This window comes from Pelophylax lessonae (genome assembly GCF_965119305.1).
Source record: "Pelophylax lessonae genome assembly, chromosome: 5".
Taxonomy (NCBI): domain Eukaryota; kingdom Metazoa; phylum Chordata; class Amphibia; order Anura; family Ranidae; genus Pelophylax; species Pelophylax lessonae.
In genome coordinates, this window is record NC_138772.1 from 487,047,042 (window position 1) to 487,070,410 (window position 23,369).

General features: G+C 45.3%; 1 protein-coding gene across 1 annotated transcript; it reads right to left on the bottom strand.

Moving 5' to 3' along the window:
• Positions 1–1,759: 1,759 nt before the first annotated feature.
• On the bottom strand, positions 1,760–22,023 carry ZNF706 (zinc finger protein 706). Its single transcript, XM_082259815.1, has 4 exons — positions 21,890–22,023; positions 12,195–12,331; positions 3,502–3,605; positions 1,760–1,992 (listed from the first exon to the last, which is right to left on the bottom strand). The coding sequence occupies exons 2-3, from the start codon at positions 12,327–12,329 to the stop codon at positions 3,510–3,512; spliced, it is 231 nt and encodes a 76-aa protein (XP_082115941.1). The 5' UTR covers positions 12,330–12,331; positions 21,890–22,023; the 3' UTR covers positions 1,760–1,992; positions 3,502–3,509.
• Between the last annotated feature and the right edge of the window lie 1,346 nt (positions 22,024–23,369).

Genomic DNA, 23,369 nt, shown 5'->3' on the forward strand with positions numbered 1-23,369 from the left:
CCTTAACATTAAATATGCCCATTAGAGTGCCCCTTAACATTAAATATGCCCATTAGAGTGCCCCTTAACATTAAATATGCCCATTAGAGTGCCCCTTAACATTAAATATGCCCATTAGAGTGCCCCTTAACATTAAATATGCCCATTAGAGTGCCCCTTAACATTAAATATGCCCATCAGAGTGCCCCTTAACATTAAAAATGCCCATCAGAGTGCCCCTTAACATTAAAAATGCCCATCAGAGTGCCCCTTAACATTAAAAATGCCCATCAGAGTGCCCCTTAACATTAAAAATGCCCATCAGCGTGACCCTTAACATTAAAAATGCCCATCAGCGTGACCCTTAACATAAAATAAGTGGAATGCTGATGGGCACATTTTATGTTGGGGGGCACACTGATGGGCACAAATGTGCCCACCTGTGTGCCCCTTAACAAAATATGCCCATCAGTCTGCATTTTATAAAAATAAGCAACCCCCTAAAATAATGTGCCCGCATACCTTTGGGAGCGGAAAATGCCAGAGCCAGGAGCCGCGAACATCAGGGGGGCGAGGGGTGCATGCAATGTCACGCCCCAGCTCGTGGCTAGGCTGAGTGTGAGAGTCAGGAGTCGCAGTTAGGAGCAGGGGGGCAGGGCACGCACGTGACGTCACGCCCCAACTCGCGGCCGGCTGGGAGCCGAAGAAAGAGGCAGGGCGCACACAGGATGTCACTGGTTGCTGGGACACCGCGGTCCCAGCAAACCAATGACTACTTACAGTGGCGGCCTGACGGGTCCGGGCGGAATCATCGTGCGGGCCGCTCCTGGACCGCGGGCCGCCAATTGATGAAGGCTGCTATAGATGGATATAGACGGAGCTGCGTCTGTTGATGAAGGATCGAGAAATACAGCTTTCGGAGTGATCATACCATCATCTGATTAGCACACAGCTTTTGATGTGAATTATCCAAAAGGGACAAACACAAAAACTTCTTCTAAGATACCAAAAAAAAAAACGATTTTTGTTTAATCACTAGCTTTTGGCCGAAGGGGGTAAAGGGGGGGGGGGGGGGGGGGGGGGAAACACGGAAGACCACACGCACACGCGCACACGCACACACACACACACACACACACACGTTTGAAAACGAAAGAATACATTACAACACATCACTTCCAAAGTTGTGCTCTGTTTTACAAGAATTTTCATGACTTTAGTAACCTATTGGTTTTCGTTCTGAGACTAGCATGCAAAAAAAACAAAATCGGATGATCTATTGTCAGATATTCTTATCGTGTGTATGAGGCTTCAAGTAGAACTTAAAAAAGGTAAAAAACTTTTTTGTATTATTTTGGATAGAGGGGGAGAGGGATTAGAACATCCGTCGCTTTTTATTGTTGTCTGTGCCCCTGTTAAAAAGGGATCCACCCTCTCCATTTGTCCTGTTTACCATTATCGAAAATGAAAGTAAAAGAAAATCCCAAATTTTGGGGTTGTCCCCAGAAAAGTAATAGAGGGGAAATCTTTCAATAGGGACACTAGTTCTGGAGACCTGGTGGTCCCAAGGAATTTCCTTATTTGCAGGGGTTTCCTCTCACTTCCTGTTTAGCTATGGAACAGGTCTGCTATGGGACACAGATGGTGAAAATAAAAGATTTGTCTATAGTTCTACTTTAAGTGACCCATGCAGGCAAATTCGGTGTTTATTTTTTGGAGGATTTCTCAATTCCAATATGGCTTGAAGATCACCACTCATAAAAGGTTTTAAAGACAAGTGTAAAATCAAGGTACTACTTTTATTGAAGTATACATATTATAGACATCAAATCAATATAATTACAACTGTAAAAATTTGAGGGTTGCCAAGCTTGAGATTTACAAATTGGTAAATAACTGTACATTTAGAGGTCTTTGTATGAATCCCTTTGAGGAAACCACATAGAAATATGGTTTTCTAGAGCCCCTTTTTCGATATACCACCAGTGAACAGTCGTACAATGAAGGAAATCCCTGAAAAAAGATAAATGCACCTCCGTCAGATCAATTGCATGAAATATAAAACAACAATGTTGTATTATAACAATGCGTAAAGTCTATCGAACGTCAGAGTGCAACCGAGTAGAGTGGTGAGAGGTTAGAATGCCTGTAAGGTTTGTATTGCTGTCTTTGGAAAGATTAATTCCATTTGTCCTGGTGATCACTGTTGCTGGGACAAAAGTAAGAAATAGTCACCAGAACAGGAAGAGCAGGAAATCTAAAGGAGACACTTGTTGCAGAGACAACTGGCATGTCCATCACTTTGGTCAAAGAAGCCTGAGTGTCAGCACAACTGACTGACAGCTGGTGGCCAATAATGGCCGCTCCTATATTTCTCCAATTACAACATTACTTTACAGGGGAACCAAGACTGGCTTCTGGTCAATTTTAGGTTTAAAGTGTCACTAGAAGCAAAAAAAAAAAAAAAACCAAACCACCAGAACCCACAACAACCATCAATAATTGTAATTGTATTACATTCTGTTCATAATCATTGAGTCACTGAGTTTTTTTTTTTAGTTTCTGTATTCTGCAAAAAAAAAAAAAAAAAAAAAAAAAACCTGGTTGAGCCTGCTGTTCTCTATCCCCCCTTCAGTCCAATTCCACAATGCAGCTAGGGATTTTGCAGAGCAGTGTTGCTCAGTATTTAGTGAGTTTCTATGTTGAGCATTTCCTCCCAATCACATCTGAGCAGCCTATGCGACTATAGTGTCACACATGTGAGCGTATACACAGTGGTAAACAGCCCACCCCCTCGCCCCTCCCCCCAAACAATGGGGGGCGGGATATTACATGTAGGATTTATGGAGGCTTCACCTCCCTCCTATTTCAAGACACAGGCTGGAGGGGCATGACAGCCTGTGACGAAGAAATCCACCCACATGTTATTTCCCTAAAATAATAAAGATTTGATTGTAAACATTTTTGTATGGAGATTTAAAAAAAAGTTTATGGATATTAAAATTCAACTCTGTATTCCAAAGGCTTTTTTTTTTTTGAATATGTGACCAGCAGCAGAGGACCAGAAGCTCCTCCCGCTTACATTTCCCTGCAGACAGGCTGAGAAAGCTCTGGGTCATGTGACAACTGAATATGGATTAGGAAAAAGGTACTTTTTTTTTTTCAATTAAAATAGTTACAGTGCCATCATCCACATACAGAAAGAAGGGACAATGTCAAATGACCAGTAGGGGTTGATTTACTAAAACTGCATGGGGCAAATCTGGTGCAGCTCTGCATAGAAACCAATCAGCTTCCAGGTTTTGTTGTCAAAGCTTAATTGAACAAGATGAAGTAAGAAGCCCATTGACTACCATGCACAGTTGCACCAGTTTTTGCACTTTCCAGTTTTCATAAATTAACCCCTATGTGTGTTTAGGATCACTATGAATGTTACGAGTTTAAAAGGGTTTATTAACTTTAAGTCAATACCACACAAAGCCAAAAATGTGCCAACGTATGTTATAATATAGCGATACATACCTTTCCATCTATGCCTCGACTCCGACCAGCTCTGGAGGCAGTGGCACTTTTGGATGTTTGCTCTCAAAGTGTTGTTTGAAGGTTTTGGGATCTGGCATTTGTGTCTAATGTGAAAGAAAACAAACACGGGTTTCAGAATGAAGGCAGAATAAGCTCAGCATTTTGTTAAAAACATCATGAGTTACCATTTGTACAAAGCCGAGGGGCTAGAGTTAGTGATGAAATAAAAGCCATCAGAATTCACACAGGGACACATCACAGTAGATGGTTTTATCCTTACACACCTTTGTAGACAATTTTCTATTAAGTTTTTTTTTTATTCCCCCTGAAAGTTTTAGACATTGTGAAGGGTTTAAAATCAAATGCGTCTCCACTAGAGAGATTTCTAGTAAGTCTCCTAAAGGGAGGGCTAAAAGTTGAAAGGTTCTAACACTCTCACTATTATGCGTATCATAACTGGAGAAATTGTGCTTCGTTTCTGACCTAGTGACCAGGTAGGCACTAAAAATAGAAGAACGGGGACACAGACAAAAAAAAAAAAAAAAAAAAAAATACACTAACATTATCAAATCATGCATTGTTTAAACTGTAAATGCAGCTGTTATAACCATCTGAACTTGTGTTATATATAAAAACTTCCCCAACAGAACAGATCTTGTTCTGGAAGAGGGAGCATTCTGAGTCAATTGCTTTGCTGTCAGTCTAACAAGGACATTCATACATGAAGAACATGCAGTGACATGAATCTGATCTTCTCAGGCAAATGAGCAGGCAGGGAGGGTTTAGAAAAAAGGTTTTCCCTCTATTCAGATGGGCTAATACCCATCGGTTCACACTGCTATGACCCCAAAGTCGTGTGATTTCCAGTGCTACTTTGCATCATGACTTGTTTGCGACTTTGATGGTTTGCGATGGGCAAATCATAATACCGAGTGTGACACACATTCTTGATCTTACAAAACCCTCTGAGGTTGCAGCCAAAGTCGCAAAGATAAGACAAAGAAATACCTTATGACTTTAACATTGCAGTCTATGGCACTCATGTCGCAAGACACAGAAAAGTAGTGCAGGAAATATTTTTTTTGTTGCTGCGACTTGAGTTGCAGCAATTAAGACATCACCTATTAAAATTAATGTGCTTTGACGTGTCATGAGACTGTCATACATCGCATCAGTGTGACCCAGGGCTTAATGTGTTCAGCAGGGAAAGTTGCTGAACTGTGTACATGGGATGTTGATTGCAACTATAAAAGTATAGCAAGGGATATCGCACAGATGCAGAATTCAGTGTTTACTGGAGTTTGGAACTAAGCTCATTAAAAAGGGAAAATATATTACAGATGTTTACACAAACTTCAGATAAGGAACATCAAACATTTTGCCCAGTGTTCAGTATATGCTGAATGATATTCAGGTTTGTCTTGGGAGGAGCTGCAATTCAGCCCTTATGGAAGAAAAAAAAAAAAGCCTTCATCTTGCTGCGATAATGGCAACAGCTGACAAATGAGCATTAATGATATAACCCTTTCAGGCCACAGTTCTTATTACACAGTTTCATCTATGCCATATGCCCATAGCTAGAAAAAAGAAAACAAAAAAGGTACAGTAGGAGATGCATCACAAAGTACATATCCCACCTTCGAGGAGAAAAAAAAAAAGTTTTGCATGCTAGTCTCACATCAAAAATGAAGAGGTTAAATTCTCATGACAGAATCTAACTTCAGAAGTGATGTCATGTGTTGTAATGTATTCTTTCGGTTCTACGCATGCATGGTCTTGGTCTTCTGATTTTTTTTTCTAAAGAATACTGTATTGATCAAATAAAAATCGTACGATCTGGTATCATCCGGAGAAAGGTTTGCGTTTGTCCCTTCTGATAATTTAAGATCAATGATCGTGATTGGCTCTCGAAAGCTGTGTACTTACGATCAGATTATCATACGATCGCTTCAAACGTTTTTTTCACATCTGATTTTCTGATCACATGTACTAGGCAGAAGGATTTGTACCTGAGCAGTTTTAAATGTCTGATGCTTGTCCAGCTGCTATCACATCACAAAGGCCTAAGCACTCGGACTCTTAGGCCCCATGCACACGGGGCGTTAGAAAAAACGTACGTCAAAGTTAGTTCTGACGCCGGAAAAAGCAGCTGTAAAAACGTGCTTTCAGTAGATTTTTCCATTGGCGTTATTGCACGTTTTGCCACGTTGCTTTTAGCAGCGTTTTTTTCTGCCTCCATTCAAAAAATCAATGGTTCCCTATGGGAGCCTATTGATTTGAATGGAGGTCGCACCGCAACACCGCAAGTCGGATCCAACTTGCGGGGCGAGTTGCGCTGTGAGAATCTTGAGGGGGAACTCCACGCCAAAATGGGAAAAAAACGGCGTGGGGGTCCCCCCAAGGTTCCAAACCAAGCCCTTCGAGTCTGGTATGGAATTTGAGGGTAGCCCCATGCCGAAAAAATGGCGTGGGGTTCCCCCCAAAATCCATACCAGACCCTTATCCGTGCATGCAGCCCGGCAGGCCAGGAAAGGGGAGGGGACGAGCGAGCGGCCCCACCCCCCCAGTCCACATGCCCTCAACATGGGGGGGGGGGGGGGGGGGTGTTGGTGCTTTGGGGCAGGGGGAGCTCTGCACCCCCCACCTCAAAGCACCTTGCCCCCATGTTGATGAGGACAAGGGCCTCATCCCCACAACCCTGGCCAGTGGTTGTGGGGGTCTGCGGGCAGGGGGCTCATCGGAATCTGGAAGCCCCCTTTAACAAGGGGGCCCCCCAGATCCCGGACCCCCTCCCTATGTGAATGGGTATGGGGTACACTTTACCCCTACTCATTCACCACATAAAAGGCAGTGTATGGAAATGACAGGAGATGTTTTGGAAAGTTTATTAAAAATCTTCATCCGGCTCTTCTTGTCTTTTCCTCTCCGGGGTCTTCTGCTCTTTTGCTTTCCTTTCTTGTGTTCTTCTCTCCAGGGTCTTCTGCTCCTTTGCTGTCCCCTCTTCTGCTGTCCTCTTTTCTTCTCATCTCCGGTCTTCTGCTCTTTTGCTGTCGGCTCTTCTTCCTCCGGTCCTCCTCCGACGATGTCTCCGCTGATTATGCCGGTCTCTGCAGCTTATTATATAGCCATTAGGGGCGTGGCCCCGATGACGCCATCGGGAGACCCGCCCCCTCATGTCACAGAAGACACCATCTGTGTCACGAGGGGGCGGGGCATCCCAAATAACGTCATCGGGGCCACGCCCCTAATGGCTATATAATAAGCTGAAGAGACCGGCATAATCAGCGGAGACATCGTCGGAGGAGGACCGGAGGAAGAAGAGCCGACAGCCGACAGCAAAAGAGCATAAGACCAGAGAGGAGAAGAAAAGAAGAGAGGACAGCAGAAGAGGGGACAGCAAAAGAGCAGAAGACCCCGGAGAGAAGAACAAGAAGAAAGGAAAGCAAAAGAGCAGAAGACCCCGGAGAGGAGAAGACAAGAAGAGCGGACAGCAAAAGAGCAGAAGACCCCGGAGAGGAGAAGACAAGAAGAGCCGGATGAAGATTTTTAATAAACTTTCCAAAACGTCTCCTGTCGTTATTTCCATACACTGTTTTTTTATGTGGTGAATGAGTAGGGGTAAAGTGTACCCCATACCCATTCACATAGGGAGGGGGTCCGGGATCTGGGGGGCCCCCTTGTTAAAGGGGGCTTCCTGATTCCGATGAGCCCCCTGCCCGCAGACCCCCACAACCACCGGCCAGGGTTGTGGGGATGAGGCCCTTGTCCTCATCAACATGGGGGCAAGGTGCTTTGAGGTGGGGGGTGCAGAGCTCCCCCTGCCCCAAAGCACCAACACCCCCCCCCCCCCCATGTTGAGGGCATGTGGACTGGTGTGGTCCAGGGGGGGTGGGGCCGCTCGCTCGTCCCCTCCCCTTTCCTGCCGGGCTGCATGCTCGGATAAGGGTATGGTATGGATCTTGGGGGGAACCCCACGCCGTTTTTTCGGCATGGGGCTACCCTCAAATTCCATACCAGACTCGAAGGGCTTGGTTTGGAACCTTGGGGGGACCCCGACCCTGTTTTTTTCCATTTTGGCGTGGAGTTCCCCCTCAAGATTCTCACAGCGCAACTTGCCCCGCAAGTCGGATCCGACTTGCGGTGTTGCAGTGCGACCTCCATTCAAATCAATAGGCTCCCATAGGGAACCATTGATTTTGAATGGAAGAAAAAAAACGTATAAAACGTGGCTTAACGCACGTTAAGCAACGTTATAGCAACATTATTCAGCTTTTAGCAGCGTCAGACGTTAACGCTCTAACGCTGGTCCTCAGAACGCGCAGGTCGTGGGTTCTTGTTGCAGCTTAAAAACGCCTAGGCCACTTACAGCTCAAAAACGTCTGAGTGTGCATGAGGCCATAGAATAACATGGAGGGGCGTTTTTAGGCTGCAAAAAGAAAACGCCTGACGCTGCTTACAGCAGCGTTAAAAAAGGCCCGTGTGCATGGGGCCTTACACATAGGCGTGCAGGGAAGTTCAGAGGAAAAAAAAAAAAGAGGAAAAAAAAAAAAAAAGAGGAAAAAAAAAAAAAAAACAGCCAGCAAGTCCAGAAGCAATGGCATTTTGGGCCCCCTGGGACTCCTGTAGGGGGCAGTATAACCCTACGGTCAGGAAGATGAACTATGTCGGTCAACGAGCGAAAGCGAAAAACTGGATTTTTGACTTACCGTAAAATCCTTTTCTCTGATGTTCATTGATGGACACAGCTCTTAATCTTCTTGACCATAGGGCTATACCGCCCTGTACAGGAGTAGGGAGCAGTATAACCCTACAGTCAAGAAGATGAAAAGCTGTGTCCATCAATGAACGAAAGAGAAATGATTATACATTAGAATTTCTTACTATTGGTAACAAATGGTCATGTTTTTTAATTTGTATAAACACAACGGAGAACTATATGCTGTATTTTCCTAATACTGCAGTGTACCTCTTTAAAACCTCTAAATATCCAACTGTCAATGTACTGCACATTACCTAACCCTCGGGATCCTTGCACATTACATAATTCAGACCAGAAAAGCTGGCCGTACTTTAAACTAAGTCAACCAACTAGTTTGGTTGCCATGGTCAACAAACATGCAACTACTCAGACCCTTCCCTTTCTCCTCACTGTAAGGTGCTGCACATTATGGAATGTAATAATGGTGGCTTTCCACAACTAATTTACTGCAGGCAGTTGCAACGTTTGGGTGGAGAACACACTTTAGTGCTATGTATACTTTATGGACATGAGTCATTCAATGTATACATTTACATCTTCAACACCAAAAGCAGACCTGCCCAACATTAGGAAAGCACACCACCTGAATAAAAATTAGAAACTTGCCAATCAGTATACATCTTACTGCCATTTTATCACAGATTACATCTTCCTGCCATTGTATCACATATCTGTGACTGCAGCGCTCATTGCCCATTCTGTTATCTGTTAACACCCTGTGGCTATAAAGTACCAGCATATAATGCAGCAGAGTACACCGTTCTAAATCGCTGCAAATTTCTTCCAACAGCTTTAGTGATATTGACTTAAAGGCAAAGATTTCATTATGCAGTGTGTGGTTAGCAGCGTTTAGGCACTGTTTTAGCGCAGAATGCAGTCAGTAAGTCTTTGTGCCCATTACTTCCCATGTACATTTGTCTGCCAAGCTGCCCAAGGGGTTTCTTGAACGCCAAGGGCTCAGACTGCTGCAGTGTGGTACAGTGTGTGTAAGGCTCGGTTCACATTGGTGCAATAGAAGACATTGCATGCTAGTCGCACCGCACTGCTAAGCAAATCACATGCAATGTCTGTGCGATGCAAATGTAGACATACAGATTAGTCCGAATGCGATGTGAATTCAGCCAAACTCGTGCAGGACCCTTTTTTTGGTCCGCAACAGAATTGAATCGCATAGGTGTTCACACCTATGCGATCCGATTTGACAGTTCGCACTGCGATATGCAAACTGATCTGGGGTTGTCATTAACTTTGTATTGACACTCCGAGCGGATCGCATATGGCAGTGTGAACTGCCTGCAAGTCGGGAGTAATGCGGGAACCCGCAGTGGATTTGCAGGGTTTCCCGCATCACACCAATGTGAACAGAGCCTAAAAGTGCACCATTCTGTGTTTTGTTTGTTGGCAACAAAAACTTTAAACTGTATGTAAATGACACCCAATCATTTAGTGCCCTATAAATCATAATAGTAAAATATATTTGCTTTGTTTTTAATAAATCTTTTCAGTAAATACTTGACCACTATTCAGCCAACCAGAGCTGGTGAGGGCATGGACTTCGGATTGTTGGCTTCCGCCAGCATCACATCAGGAAGGAGCTCTTTTTCTCCATGGAATTGGCTGTACATAGCAGGGCTGAAGTGGGACATCTCCATTGCTTGACGTCAGCAAAGAAATGTTCTCTGTCTACGTTGGATTCATCAGGCAGAGCATAGCTAGGAAGGAGAGTTAGGTTGGTGTCCTGTAGCTCTGATCAAACTGACCACACCAGCACAGAGCAGATTCAGTGTTTGGGGTGCTCAGAATGCTATGCGAAGAAAGGGGATTAGCGGGATGACCAAGTATTTCATGTGAAAATAATAACAGGCTACATTTGTAAACATCCAAATGGACACAAAAAAAAAAAATTGATTAAGGTAAAATCAATTTCTCTGATGTTCATTGACGGACACAGCACCTCATCTTAACTACAGGGGGGTTATACTGCCCCCTACAGGAGCAGGACACTAGGCAGAAAAGAACTTGACTATGCCTATGGGGCAGTCCCAGGGGGTATACTCCCACTCTCTGCTTTAGGTACTCAGTTTTGTTACAAGCAATGTCAGAAGAAAATACCCAACTCCATAGAGGGGTGGTTGCTGTGTGTCAAACATCAGAGAAATGGATTTTATGGTAAGTCAAAAATCTAATTTTATCTTTCGTTCATTGCACAGCTCCTCTTCTTGACTACGTGGGACGTCCCAAAGCAGTGTCAAACATGAGAGGTAGGAACAGCAAGGAAAAGAAAAAAAAAAAAAAAACTTCCCAAGGCTAAAACATAGCCAACCAGGAAACATGGAGCTCACCTGAATTAAGAAACATCCTCAAAGAGGACTAAGTCTCTAAACAGCAGCCTGCAAAATTTTGTGGCCAAAGGAAGCATCCGCAGATGCCAACTCCTCCACCTTATAAAACTAACATGTGCAAAGACGACCAGGTAGCCGCCTTGCAAACCTGCATCACTGATGCCTGATGACGGAAGGCCCAGGAGGCACTAAGCACCCGAGTAGAGTGCCTTAACAGGGAAAGGAGGAACCTGATCCTTCATGAAATAACCATGAATCACTGTCTGTGTGATCCATCTGGAAATGATCACAGCAGAAGCAGCCAACCCTTTGCGAGGTCCATCCGTGAGGAAAAATAGTAAGTCTGACATCCTAAAACACTCCGTAGCTGCCAGGTACACCCTGATTGCCCAAATCACATCCAGGGAACGCATGGCAATTTCCTTAGGATGCTGAGGCCTGGGACACAGGGAAGTCAACTGAACGTCTTAATTCAAATGAAAATCACAGACAACCTTTGGAAGGAACGATGGACATGGACGAAGAACCACCAGATAAGGTGGACAAGACCGTGCCGACCAGCTCCAACACCTTGCGTGAAGAAGTAATAGCCACCAAAAAGGCCACCTTCTGGGACAATGCAAGCAGGGGATAATTCGCAGGCCAGGCCCCGTTCAGTGGGGCTATGTCGCGGCCTAGCACAAACGGTCTGCACACTTTCTAGCTAGACTGGGGGACCTTCTGGATCTAGATTATTCAGTCCATCACCCAGTCTGGCAATTGATTGTAGATTCTCATCAAAAAAAAAAAAAAAAAAGAAAAAAAAAAAAAGTATAAATATTTTGCCAGGACCAGAGATCCCAGCAGGAACTAGGTCCTTACTCCTGACTAGGCAGAAAAAAAACTGCTTGTAACAAAACTGAGTGCCTGTAGCAGTATAGCGTCCAATCACAGCACCAGTTGGCAGAGCGCATGAACACCCAAACCCAAAAAGGCGGGCAATCACATACATGATCGTACCTATATAGTAAGGCTCTGTTGACAAATGCAGCGGCCACGCTTCACAGCATGGGGTCTGGTGCGTTCGTTTTCTGACTTAGGTTGGAATCAAGTCCAAATTTTTGCCTGAATTCGCACAAAACCCTTTTTCAATGCGAACCGCGGCCCTCCGGAGCTGGGTGATCCGGCTTCAATGAGAGCCAGTCACACTCCTGTCATACGAGTTGGATGTGGGGAAACCTGCATCCAATTCGTATATGTGTGAACAGAGCCTTACTGTGAGGTCGGCAGGTAGTCAAACTGACTGTACGTTTTGCTTTAGGGATCATTCATGCAGACGCTTTTGGGCGCATACTACCAGAATTCAGTGCAATTCTGCTCCCTCAGGAAGAACATGTGTTGGTGTACAGCTGAAAATGTTGGCATTCAGGGACGCTATACCGTGGAAATCACACCAGTATAGTGAAATGAAACTTCTGTGTTCTGAGAACATTTTCAAACAAGTAAAAAGGACAAATAGTAGTAGGCTAATGAAATTTAGGTACAAGTAGTCGCTGTCTGCTTTATGCCAGTAAAATGTTCTGCCAGATCAGTGCTGAGGATTAAAGTCTTACCCGACAAACAGAACAGGTGAATACTAGAGCTGCTTTAGCTGCGGCTTTCTGATCGTGTCCTTGTTTCTTCTTCTGTTCTGCTTGTTTCTTGGCATTTTTCTGCTGGGATTGAATCTTCTGATGTCCTCGAGCCATATCTGCAACGTTAAAACAGTTTACTTAAAAACAGAAGCTGAGAAATCCCCACACCACAGCAGGTGCACCAAAACTTATTTACTGAAAAAAGGAGGTTATGCAATTTGTGAACACCTGCTGACTTTCATACACAAACCAAGATATGCTGGGAGTAAATGTATAGTCGGTGGATGCACACAGCAGTAGAACAAGTCACAAATGAAAAAATGCAACAGTGCACTTGAACCCTTTATCTTGGGACTCGGAGTTCCAACTCCTACAGCCTCAAACTGCATAAACTGCAAATAGGAATGAGAGTTCCCGTTTAAAGAGGTTGTTAAGGCAGTGCTTCCAATTACTGCAAGCCCCTCTGCTAGGATAGCATGTAGTATACACTGTATACCCTTTTGTAAAATTCATCTTCTAAATACCTTAATCCTTCTCGATCAGCGGTCAGGTGACCACCCATAACGCTCTCTCTAAAGTAAAAAGTCACACACATAAGCGCCGCCCCCCCCTTTTTTTATAGTGATCACATTCCCTCTACTCCCCTCAGCTACACAGATCTTCCCCAGTGAATTGCTGTGAAGGGGGGGGGGGGGGGGGGGGGGCTTTGTCAGGATGAACCTGATCATTTGAGAGCAGGCCGAGTTCTCAGGACAGCTAGAGAAATGACCACGGTGTGTTCTGCTTAGTGTGGTCAGTTTTTAACAACTTCCATACCAGGCCAATTTTGTCATCCCACTTTTACATGTAAAAATTATCTTTTTTTTTTTTTTGCTAGAAAATTACTCTGAACCCCCCAATCATATATGCTTTTTATAGCAGAGACCCTAGAGAATAAAATGGCGGTCGTTTGAACTTTTTAGGTCACACAATATATTTTTCAAGTGCGTTTTTTTCCTCTCTAAAAAACAGGTTTCATGAATAAAAATAAAAAACACACTAAAGTTAGCCCATTTTTTTGGATAATGTGAAAGATGTTACACAGAGTAAATAGATACCCAACATGTCACTTTAAAATTTTAGCTGTCAAACCCAGGTACCCGTTACCCCCTCCACCCTGAAAGGTGCCAAATGTGGCATCGGAGGAGGAGGGGAAGCATACAAACAGATGTTCCACTTGTGTGGAATTCTGCTTCCAGCCTCGTACACACAATGAGAATATCGGACAATCCATTTTTTTTGCATGCTAGTTGAATACCGAAAATGAAGGTTACGAACATTCTCGTCCAACAGAAGGAGGATGAATACTGTATTCCTGAGAAAAAGCTCTGGATTGTTTTTAGGTACAAAAGCCAAAAAATATATGTAGAGTAAAACATCTGCCATCGACTGAACCATTCAGGTTGGAGATACTGTATTGTTCACGCTCAATACAAATACATCAAAATGTGCCAGAAAGAAAGAGGAAGTTAAGCCATCTACCAGGGGAAACAAAATCCTCAAAATTAAGAGTACCTCCAGGCCGGAAGAAGTTAAACAAGCAAATGTCATATTTCGCCTGCACAGAAATGTCAAATGACTGCAGCTGTTCAGCCTATCAGAGGCAGCTCCATCAGCAGCACTTAGAAAGCTTAGAAAGGATCCACCTTCATCACACATGGACAGAAAACACCAGAATAGTAATTTTTCACAACTAATTGATTAAAAAAACTCGATGAAAATAGTGGTCAACTAATAATTTTAAAATCGATTAGTTGGTCAGCCGATTAGTTCGCTTGCATACAGAATGCATTATTTGTTTACATATCAGGAACTACAGTGCAGCACACATACAGCTCAGTACACTGTCCATACGTCAGTGTGTGTCTGAGAACTTGTGAATGTGATGTGCGAGGAGCAATGCCTCATGGGACATGTAGTCCTGGGCAGGAAGAGAGTGGTTCTAAAGGAAGAAGTTTTTATTTACCTTGCTATAGGGGCACTCTATACTATACTTTGCAGCTTGCTATTGGGGTACTCTGAAGGCAGGAGGAGCCAAAAGTGTCAGTGGGGCACCCATGAAGAGGAGAATCCGGGCTGCTCTGTGCAAAATCATTACACAGAGCAGGTAAGTATAACATGTTTGTGAAAAAAAAACAAAAAAAAACACTTTACCCCTAGACGACCGCCCGCCGCAGATATATTGCAGCAGGCAGCCACAAGCCCCTGTACAGGGCTCGCTCTGGAGAGTCTAGGGGGCGAGTGTGCCGCGCTCCCGCCCCCGCTCGTCGCACGTGTGTCAATCCTTTTGGAAAAAAAAAAAACTTTTTTTTTTTAAACAGTAAAGTTAGCCCAATTGTTTTCTATAATGTGAAAGATAATGTTACGCTGAGTAAATAGATACCAAACATGTCATGCTTCAAAACTGCGCACGCTCATGGAATGGCGACAAACATTGGTACTTAAAAATCTCCATAGGTGACGCTTTAAAAATGCCTACAGGTTACCAGTTTTGAGTTACAGAGGAGGTCTGTATAGGTAGAATATAAAGGTTTAAGGTATCATTACTGCTCTCGCTCTATCGATCGCAGCGATACCTCATGTGTGGTTTGAACACCGTTTATTCATATGTGGGTGAGCTCAGAGGGACAAGGCGTTTAAAAAAAAAATTCTCTTATTTTACCTTTTATTTTTACACTGTCCCTTGAAAAAAAAAAAATTTGATCACTTTTATTCCTATTAAAAGGAATGTAAACATCCCTTGTAATAGAAATAAGCAGGACAGGTCCTCTTTAACATGAGACCTGTAGTTAAAAAAAAAGACCTCAGATCTCACATCTACACTTAAAAAGAGAAATTATATATATATATATATATATATATATATATATATATATATATACACACACACACACACATATACACATACACACATACATAAATAAAATGGACCTAGTAGATAGAGGGAGAAAAGGAGGAAAAGGGGAAATGAAAAGAAGGTCAATATAAGCTAGAGACACCAAAAATGTTATGGTCCTGTGCAAATTAATGTTTTCTCATATTGTTATAATGTAATGTCATATTTATTTTTACATTTTATATCCGTTATGCATGTGAAGAAAATAAAAAAAACTAAATAAAAAAGAAGGAGGGGGGCCTTTAAGTGCGTTGGGCGGAAGTGACTTATGACGGCGCTCCGGTCCTCCAAGACCAGAGTGTCGAGTGGGGGCCATCTCGCCCTCACTCGACTTTCTGCACAGCACCTCAGAGGACCATATAGTTTCCCCCGCTAACTACGGCTCCAGTAAGCGGGGGTGGAGCACCCATCCCGCCACCCATAAAAGTGATCCCGAGGCAAATCCGCCGCTGGGACCACTTATGTAAAAAAGGACCGCCGGCCAAGTAAGAGGGTATAAAAAAAAAAAAAAAAAAAAAAAAGGGGGGCTGCTGCTATTTATCACTGCATATAGATTAAGGCTCCATTCACACCTGGGTGTTTGAGCGTTTTCAGCTCCAAAAACGCTAAAAAAAATGTTCCAAAAAGTAAAACCCCATTCATTTAAATAGCCCCCATTCACATCTGAGCGTTTTAACGCCTGTAGATGAAAAAAGTACATGAGCTTCTATTTGGGCTGATTACCAGCGTTTTTGATAGAGGTCAATGCCTGCCTCCTAAAACGCCTGAAAAAAACTGTAAAAATCGCGCGAAAACGCTACGCTAAAGTGTGAATGCAGCCTTAGAATGTATTGCTTTTTTTTTTTTTTTTTTTTTTATAAACTTTACATATTAAACTCCATATATTTACCAAATGATACACCATACTTTATTTTAAGGTTATTTTTGGGTTATTATCCGATCAAAACAAATCTGCCAGAGCCAACTAATTGAATATGAAAATAACTGTTAGTTGCAGCCCTACATCAGACTAATACTTTTCACACAAACCATAAATTAAATTAAATCTCATCAAAATCCCTTACAGCAAAAATACAAGGATAAACATGAAGGAAATCCTACATGTGCAGCAGTTGCCAAACAATACTTACACAACAATGAGAAGCACAACAGTTTCAGTCTAGTTCTAATTAGCAGACCATATAAAAAGGCATTACCTTCACTGCAGAAATAAAGGAGAAAATTCTGCCCTGCGTATGAAAAGAATGCTGGGTCTACCAGTTGTATAACAAAGTTAGACATCATGCATCACACTGTTTATGCAACAAACCACACAAGACAAGATACTGGGTAGCCTGCAGTAAAGAAAACAAAAAGTACTATGTGCATTCCTTTGCAATGAAAAGGACAGAAGAGGGAAGGGGAAAAAAAAAAAAAAAAAAAAAAAAAAAAAAAAGTTTCTCTAGAATGATCAATTTAGTTTAAAGCACCAACAGATTCCCACTTAGAACACTACATTTTCTATCCTGTAGAGCTGCACGATTCTGGCAAAATTTGGAATCAAATTTATTTTGTTTAGAATGAAGATCACGATTCTCTCACAATTCTCAAAATGTTTATTTAGTGCCGATTCACATTTCTGCGATGTGGGAACGCTGCGAATATACAGCATGTTCCTGCATCGCATCCGCACCCTTGGCAGTTCACACTGCCATATGCGATACGCTGGGGGTGTCAATTAGAGGTTAACACCCCTAGATCAGATCGCATATCGCAGTGCGATCTGAAAGTTCGCACAGAATCGGATCGCACTAGTGTGAACCACCATGCGATCTGATTCTACTGCGGCCCAAAAGAAGGGTCCTGTGTGAGTTGGGTGCGATTTGCGGTGGGAATCCAGCCAAACTGTATGACTGAATTTGCACCGCACATAATCGCATGTAATTTTAGGAGCAATGCGCTCCGAATTACATGCGATCTCTGTGATCGCAGAAATGTGAACCGGCACTTAAAGAGAATATATATATTAACCATTTGAAATAAAGCTGTGACTAGGATTATCCCCCCCCCCCCCCCTCTGTCATGGAGTGTGAGGAGCAGCAGTGCAGACCGATGCTTCCAGTAGCTCTCCTCTGTCTCCTCTCACAGGCAGAGAGCATTTGATATCACTCCACCTGTGACAGAATGGAGTCGGAACTACACAGGAAGCCTCGGCTCCATTCTGACAGCTGAGCTCTGACACAGACAGCCGGGATATCTGCCGGTTGTCAGGCAGCTGCAGCTCGTATGCCGGAGACTTGGGATATCTGGCTATGTGTCATACCCAGATAACGCTTAGTAAGACCCACTGCACTGAGAATAGTGAAAATTGGAGATTGCAACCATACGATTGATCATGTAGCTCTACTATCCTGAATAATCTCAAGGAAGAAAAGGTTAGGAACATAAGTTTGCAGGAGGCTGGGGGACAATAACCAACATACAAGGATCAAACACACAAATGGGGGCTGAAAGTTAACACTGCAGTAACCAGCTCTAGACTGTAAAAGCAGCTATGAAATCAGGAGCTGCTGAAACTCAGAACATACAAGATACAAACTTAAAGAAATGAGAATCACTAGAATACAAAGTGACACATTACACAATCGGTGAAATTCATGAAGAGTGCCACACCCCCCAAGAATTGTTGCATATCCCAGTAACAAATGGCACGGTGAGCTACAAATTTATCTTAAAGAGGATGGAAACATGGACTTGTCACTACTCTGACATCACCATTTTACATCTTGTGACATAGTAACTTCTTAAGGGCTCTTTCACACGGCCGCTCAGTGTGAAAGCTCCGCTGCGGGACTTTTTTTTTTTTCACGGAGCGGACGACATTTGTGTCATCCGCTCCGTATGCCCGCATATCATCCCATCTGTTTGCGGATGATATGCGGACATAATGTAAGTCTATGGGGATTACGGATGTCAGCGGATGACACCGCTGACATCCGATTTTCCTTCCTTTCCGTTTTTTGAACGGAACAAAAATAGGGTTCTGTTCCGTTCCAAAAAACGAAACAGAACTGAAAGGAAGAAAATCAGATGGCAGCGGATGGTCATCCGCTGACATCCGCAATGCCATAGACTTACATTATGTCCGCAAAAAAATAGGATGATTTGCGGACATACGGAGCGCCCGTGTGAAAGGGCCCTAAATGAAATTATGGTCGTATCAGAGTGGGAAAGTGGAGCTAAATGACTCATTCCATTTTGAATTTGTTGCAGACATAGCACCACTATACTATTGTGCTGTAAATAAGAACTTGAATATGTTGGACACTTTGTAACCCTCTGAAATTGTTGTATGAACTTGACACATCACTTTCACCTGCAGCTGTACCGCCAGAAAGGGGTTGAAACTACTTCACCAAATCACAGTCAGTGCGTTTACATTCCAGTGTAGCCTTCTAAAGTGTATTTATGGTCAAAATGTAAAATATTAATTTCCACATTGTATTTCAATTATTTCCAGCCTACTCCTATAAATCGGAGTGATCTTGACCTTTGTAAATCCCACACATTTACCTCACTGAGTTCTGTGACATGTAGTCACTATGCCCGGTGGAGTAGGCACCACTGTCACATTTCACAGAGCCTGCCTTCTGAACTACAGGGAGGAGAAGAGTCGGTACAGGAATCACTGCTTGCAGGCAGCAAGGTACCATGGGATATGTAGTCCTTAGAAATAGCAAGTAAAACAGTAGAGAAGAAGCTGCAAAGCATGCAGGGAACCCAGGAAGTTGTGGAAAGTGATGGGCATCAGACAGGCAGAACTCACAACATAAAAGGATATTTTTTTTAAGCAATCATATTGAATTAAAAAAAACAGACACACGACAACAACTGATTGTTTGTATTGCCATTACAATGCTGATGGTAATAAACGAAAAAGTGTATGCTGAGACCATAGATCTCCTTTATTCTAGCCACACACGGCACAAGTATTTACCTATTCAGCAGCTGCCCTGTCAGCACCACCCAGCTGGACAAAAAAAAAAAAAACCCACCATTGTCTGAATCCAATCAAATGCAGGTACAGTTCGGGGGACTCAGGCAGCCACCAGTGCTGCAGCTGCATGAATTGAACAGCCAGCAGTGGAGAACTCACCATTTATGCTTTTTAGTATGGATGGGAGAAATATACAAATGGAACAGTCTATGGCCAGACTTAGATTTGACTAGAGAAGTTGTACTGTATCTGTATATAAACACCTGTGTGTGGATGGCAATGTAAAAAGACTGGTCCAGGGATTGCTGGGGACCATCGCTGTTTGATTATCCAGCATGTAGAAATATCTTGACTAATCGACTGCTTCTTCACTGCTAGAACAGGGGACTGATGTCACTGGAAATTCTCTGCATACGATTAAATGTGTGCAAGACAAGGGCACCCTCATCCTCTGCCTACAAATGTGTGCAAGACAAGGGCACCCTCATCCTCTGCCTGCAAATGTGTGCAAGACAAGGGCACCCTCATCCTCTGCCTGCAAATGTGTGCAAGACAAGGGCACCCTCATCCTCTGCCTGCAAATGTGTGCAAGACAAGGGCACCCTCACCCTCTGCCTGCAAATGTGTGCAAGACAAGGGCACCCTCATCCTCTGCCTGCAAATGTGTGCAAGACAAGGGCACCCTCATCCTCTGCCTACATATGTGTGCAAGACAAGGGCACCCTCACCCTCTGCCTGCAAATGTGTGCAAGACAAGGGCACCCTCACCCTCTGCCTGCAAATGTGTGCAAGACAAGGGCACCCTCATCCTCTGCCTGCAAATGTGTGCAAGACAAGGGCACCCTCATCCTCTGCCTGCAAATGTGTGCAAGACAAGGGCACCCTCATCCTCTGCCTGCAAATGTGTGCAAGACAAGGGCACCCTCATCCTCTGCATACAAGAATACAATGTTTATAAAGAGAAGGATGCCCTGGTTCACTTCCAGAACTAAAGAAAAAAAAAAAAAAAGTAGCAAAGCTTGGGGGGGGGGGGGGGGGCGGAGCCTTTGTGAATGATTAAAGAATACTGCAAGGCCATGAAAGAACATATAGATCGCTACCGGCATCAATGAGATTTTTTTTCCATTCACTGTAAATGTTGATAGGGATATGATGGAGCTTTTACATCAGACGTGTGTTTGAGCTCCGCCCCCCATGTAAAATTCACACAATCATCCATATAGAAGTCTCAGATCCTAGGACATGATTGCTGTCAGATGGAAATGTCAAATAAAATAACTGAACGGGAATTTAGCGATCACGTGGTGCTCTCTCTCTCACTGGGGAGCACGCGGCGCTCTCTCTCTCTCTCCCTGATTGGGGAGCACGCGGCGCTCTCTCTCTCTCTCTCCCTGATTGGGGAGCACGCGGCGCTCTCTCTCTCTCCCTGATTGGGGAGCACGCGGCTCTCTCAATCTCTCTCTCACTGGGGAGCACGCGGCTCTCTCTCTCCCTGATTGGGGAGAACGCGGCGCTCTCTCTCCCTCTGACTGGGGAGCACGCGGCGCTCTCTCTCTCACTGGGGAGCACGCGGCGCGCTCTGATTGGGGAGCACGCGGCGCGCTCTGATTGGGGAGCACGCGGCGCGCTCTGATTGGGGAGCACGCGGCGCGCTCTGATTGGGGAGCACGCGGCGCGCTCTGATTGGGGAGCACGCGGCGCGCTCTCTCTCTCTGACTGGGGAGTGCGCGGCGCTCTCTCTCTCACTGGGGAGCACGCGGCGCGCTCTGATTGGGGAGCACGCGGCGCGCTCTGATTGGGGAGCACGCGGCGCGCTCTGATTGGGGAGCACGCGGCGCGCTCTGATTGGGGAGCACGCGGCGCGCTCTGATTGGGGAGCACGCGGCGCGCTCTGATTGGGGAGCACGCGGCGCTCTCTGATTGGGGAGCACGCGGCGCTCTCTGATTGGGGAGCACGCGGCGCTCTCTCTCTCTGATTGGGGAGCACGCGGCGCTCTCTCTCTCTGATTGGGGAGCACGCGGCGCTCTCTCTCTCTGATTGGGGAGCACGCGGCTCTCTCAATCTCTCTCTCACTGGGGAGCACGCGGCTCTCTCAATCTCTCTCTCACTGGGGAGCACGCGGCTCTCTCAATCTCCCTGATTGGGGAGAACGCGGCGCTCTCTCTCCCTGATTGGGGAGAACGCGGCGCTCTCTCTCCCTCTGACTGGGGAGCACGCGGCGCTCTCTCTCTCTCACTGGGGAGCATGCGGCGCTATCTGATTGGGGAGCACGCGGCGCTCTGATTGGGGAGCATGCGGCGCTCTCTGATTGGGGAGCACGCGGCGCTCTCTGATTGGGGAGCACGCGGCGCTCTCTGATTGGGGAGCACGCGGCGCTCTCTGATTGGGGAGCACGCGGCGCTCTCTGATTGGGGAGCACGCGGCGCGCTCCCTCTCTCTGATTGGCGAGCACACAGCGCGCTCTCTCTCTCTGATTGGTGATATCAGCAAACATACATTGTATGGGGGGGGGGGGGTGTTCCTGTCGGATTGTATTGCCCACCATGAGTAATATTAGCAGGACCCCCTCCCCTTATCCCCGGTGCCCCCTTGGGTGAGGTAGAGGCACACATCCCCGGCAGGCCGCGCTCTTACCACACAAGGACATGACGAAGTCTGGGGCCGCTCATGGCGGTGTGAAGGAAGAACTCTCCCCACCATATCCCGGCGCCTCACTCCTCCTGACACCCTCAGCTTACCGCCACACCACCCACTCCTCTCACCTCTCCCAGGCGGGCTCCGGCGGGCCGGACAGACGGTACACAGCTGACCCTCTACTGCAGCTGGGAACACAGAAGGAGGAGGCGGGCGGCTAAACCGCTTGTATCCGGACCTGCGCCACTACTAGCCCCTCCCCCTGGGCCTCAACGAGTACACCGCGCAGGCGCACTGCACACAGCCGTATCCAGGGGAATACGGAGATAGGCGGAGCTAAAGCACTTCGTACTCACAAGAGCCGCGAACCAATGGCAGAGTCGGGCCATGATGTAAAGAGACTGGGAGTGGGCGTGGCTGCGCGGATTAGGCGGGCTGAACCTTCTGCGGCATTGGCGAGGTTTGGTGTCCTCGTGTGCTCTGGTCTGTTCTCACCTCACTGCAACCTGAGCGAAGCCGGGGCTCCCCACACAGGGGAACAGACATTGTATATACAAACACACAGGGGACAGACATTATATATAGGGGACAGACATATATATATACACAGGGGAACAGACATTGTATATACAAACACACAGGGGACAGACATTATATATAGGGGACAGACATATATATATACACAGGGGAACAGACATTGTATATACAAACACACAGGTGCATCTCAGAGAATTAGACTATCATCAAAAAGCTCATTTATTTCAGTAATTCAATTCAGAAAGGGAAACATATTTTATAAAGATGCTTTACACACACAGAGTGATATTTCTCTATAGTAGGGTGACAGTCCCTGGATTGAGGACACTGTCCCCAGTCCAAGTCTGTCCCCGGTTTTGTCCCCAGATTTAGGGTCGGATTAATGTAGACAGGGCATCTCATGCTGGCTGAGAAACAGCCTGGTGGCTCAGATGCCCCCTGCTGGACGATAACACCCTCCTGTATATTATGTAGTCCTGTGCCCAGCGCTCTGTGCATTATGCAGTCCTGTGCCCAGCGCTCTGTGTATTATTCAGTCCTGTGTCCAGCACTCTGTGTATTATGCAATTCTGTGCCCAGCGCATTGTGTATTATGCAGTCCTGTGCCCGGCGCTCTGTGTATTATGCAGTCCTGTACCCAGCACTCTGTGTATTATGCAGTCCTGTGCCCAGCGCTCTTTGTATTATGCAATCCTGTGTCCAGCGGTCTGTGTGTTATGTAGTCCTGTGCTCTGTGTATTATGCAGTCCTGTGCCCGGCGCTCTGTGTATTATGCAGTCCTGTACCCAGCACTCTGTGTATTATGCAGTCCTGTGCCCAGCGCTCTTTGTATTATGCAATCCTGTGTCCAGCGGTCTGTGTGTTATGTAGTCCTGTGCTCTGTGTATTATGCAGTCCTGTGCCCAGCACTCTGTGTATTATGTAGTTCTGTGCCCAGCACATTGTGTATTATGCAGTCCAGTGCCCGGCGCTCTGTGTATTATGCGGTCCTGTGCCCAGCGCTCTGTGCATTATGCAGTCCTGTGCCCAGCGCTCTGTGTATTATGCAGTCATCTGCCCAGCGCTCTGTGT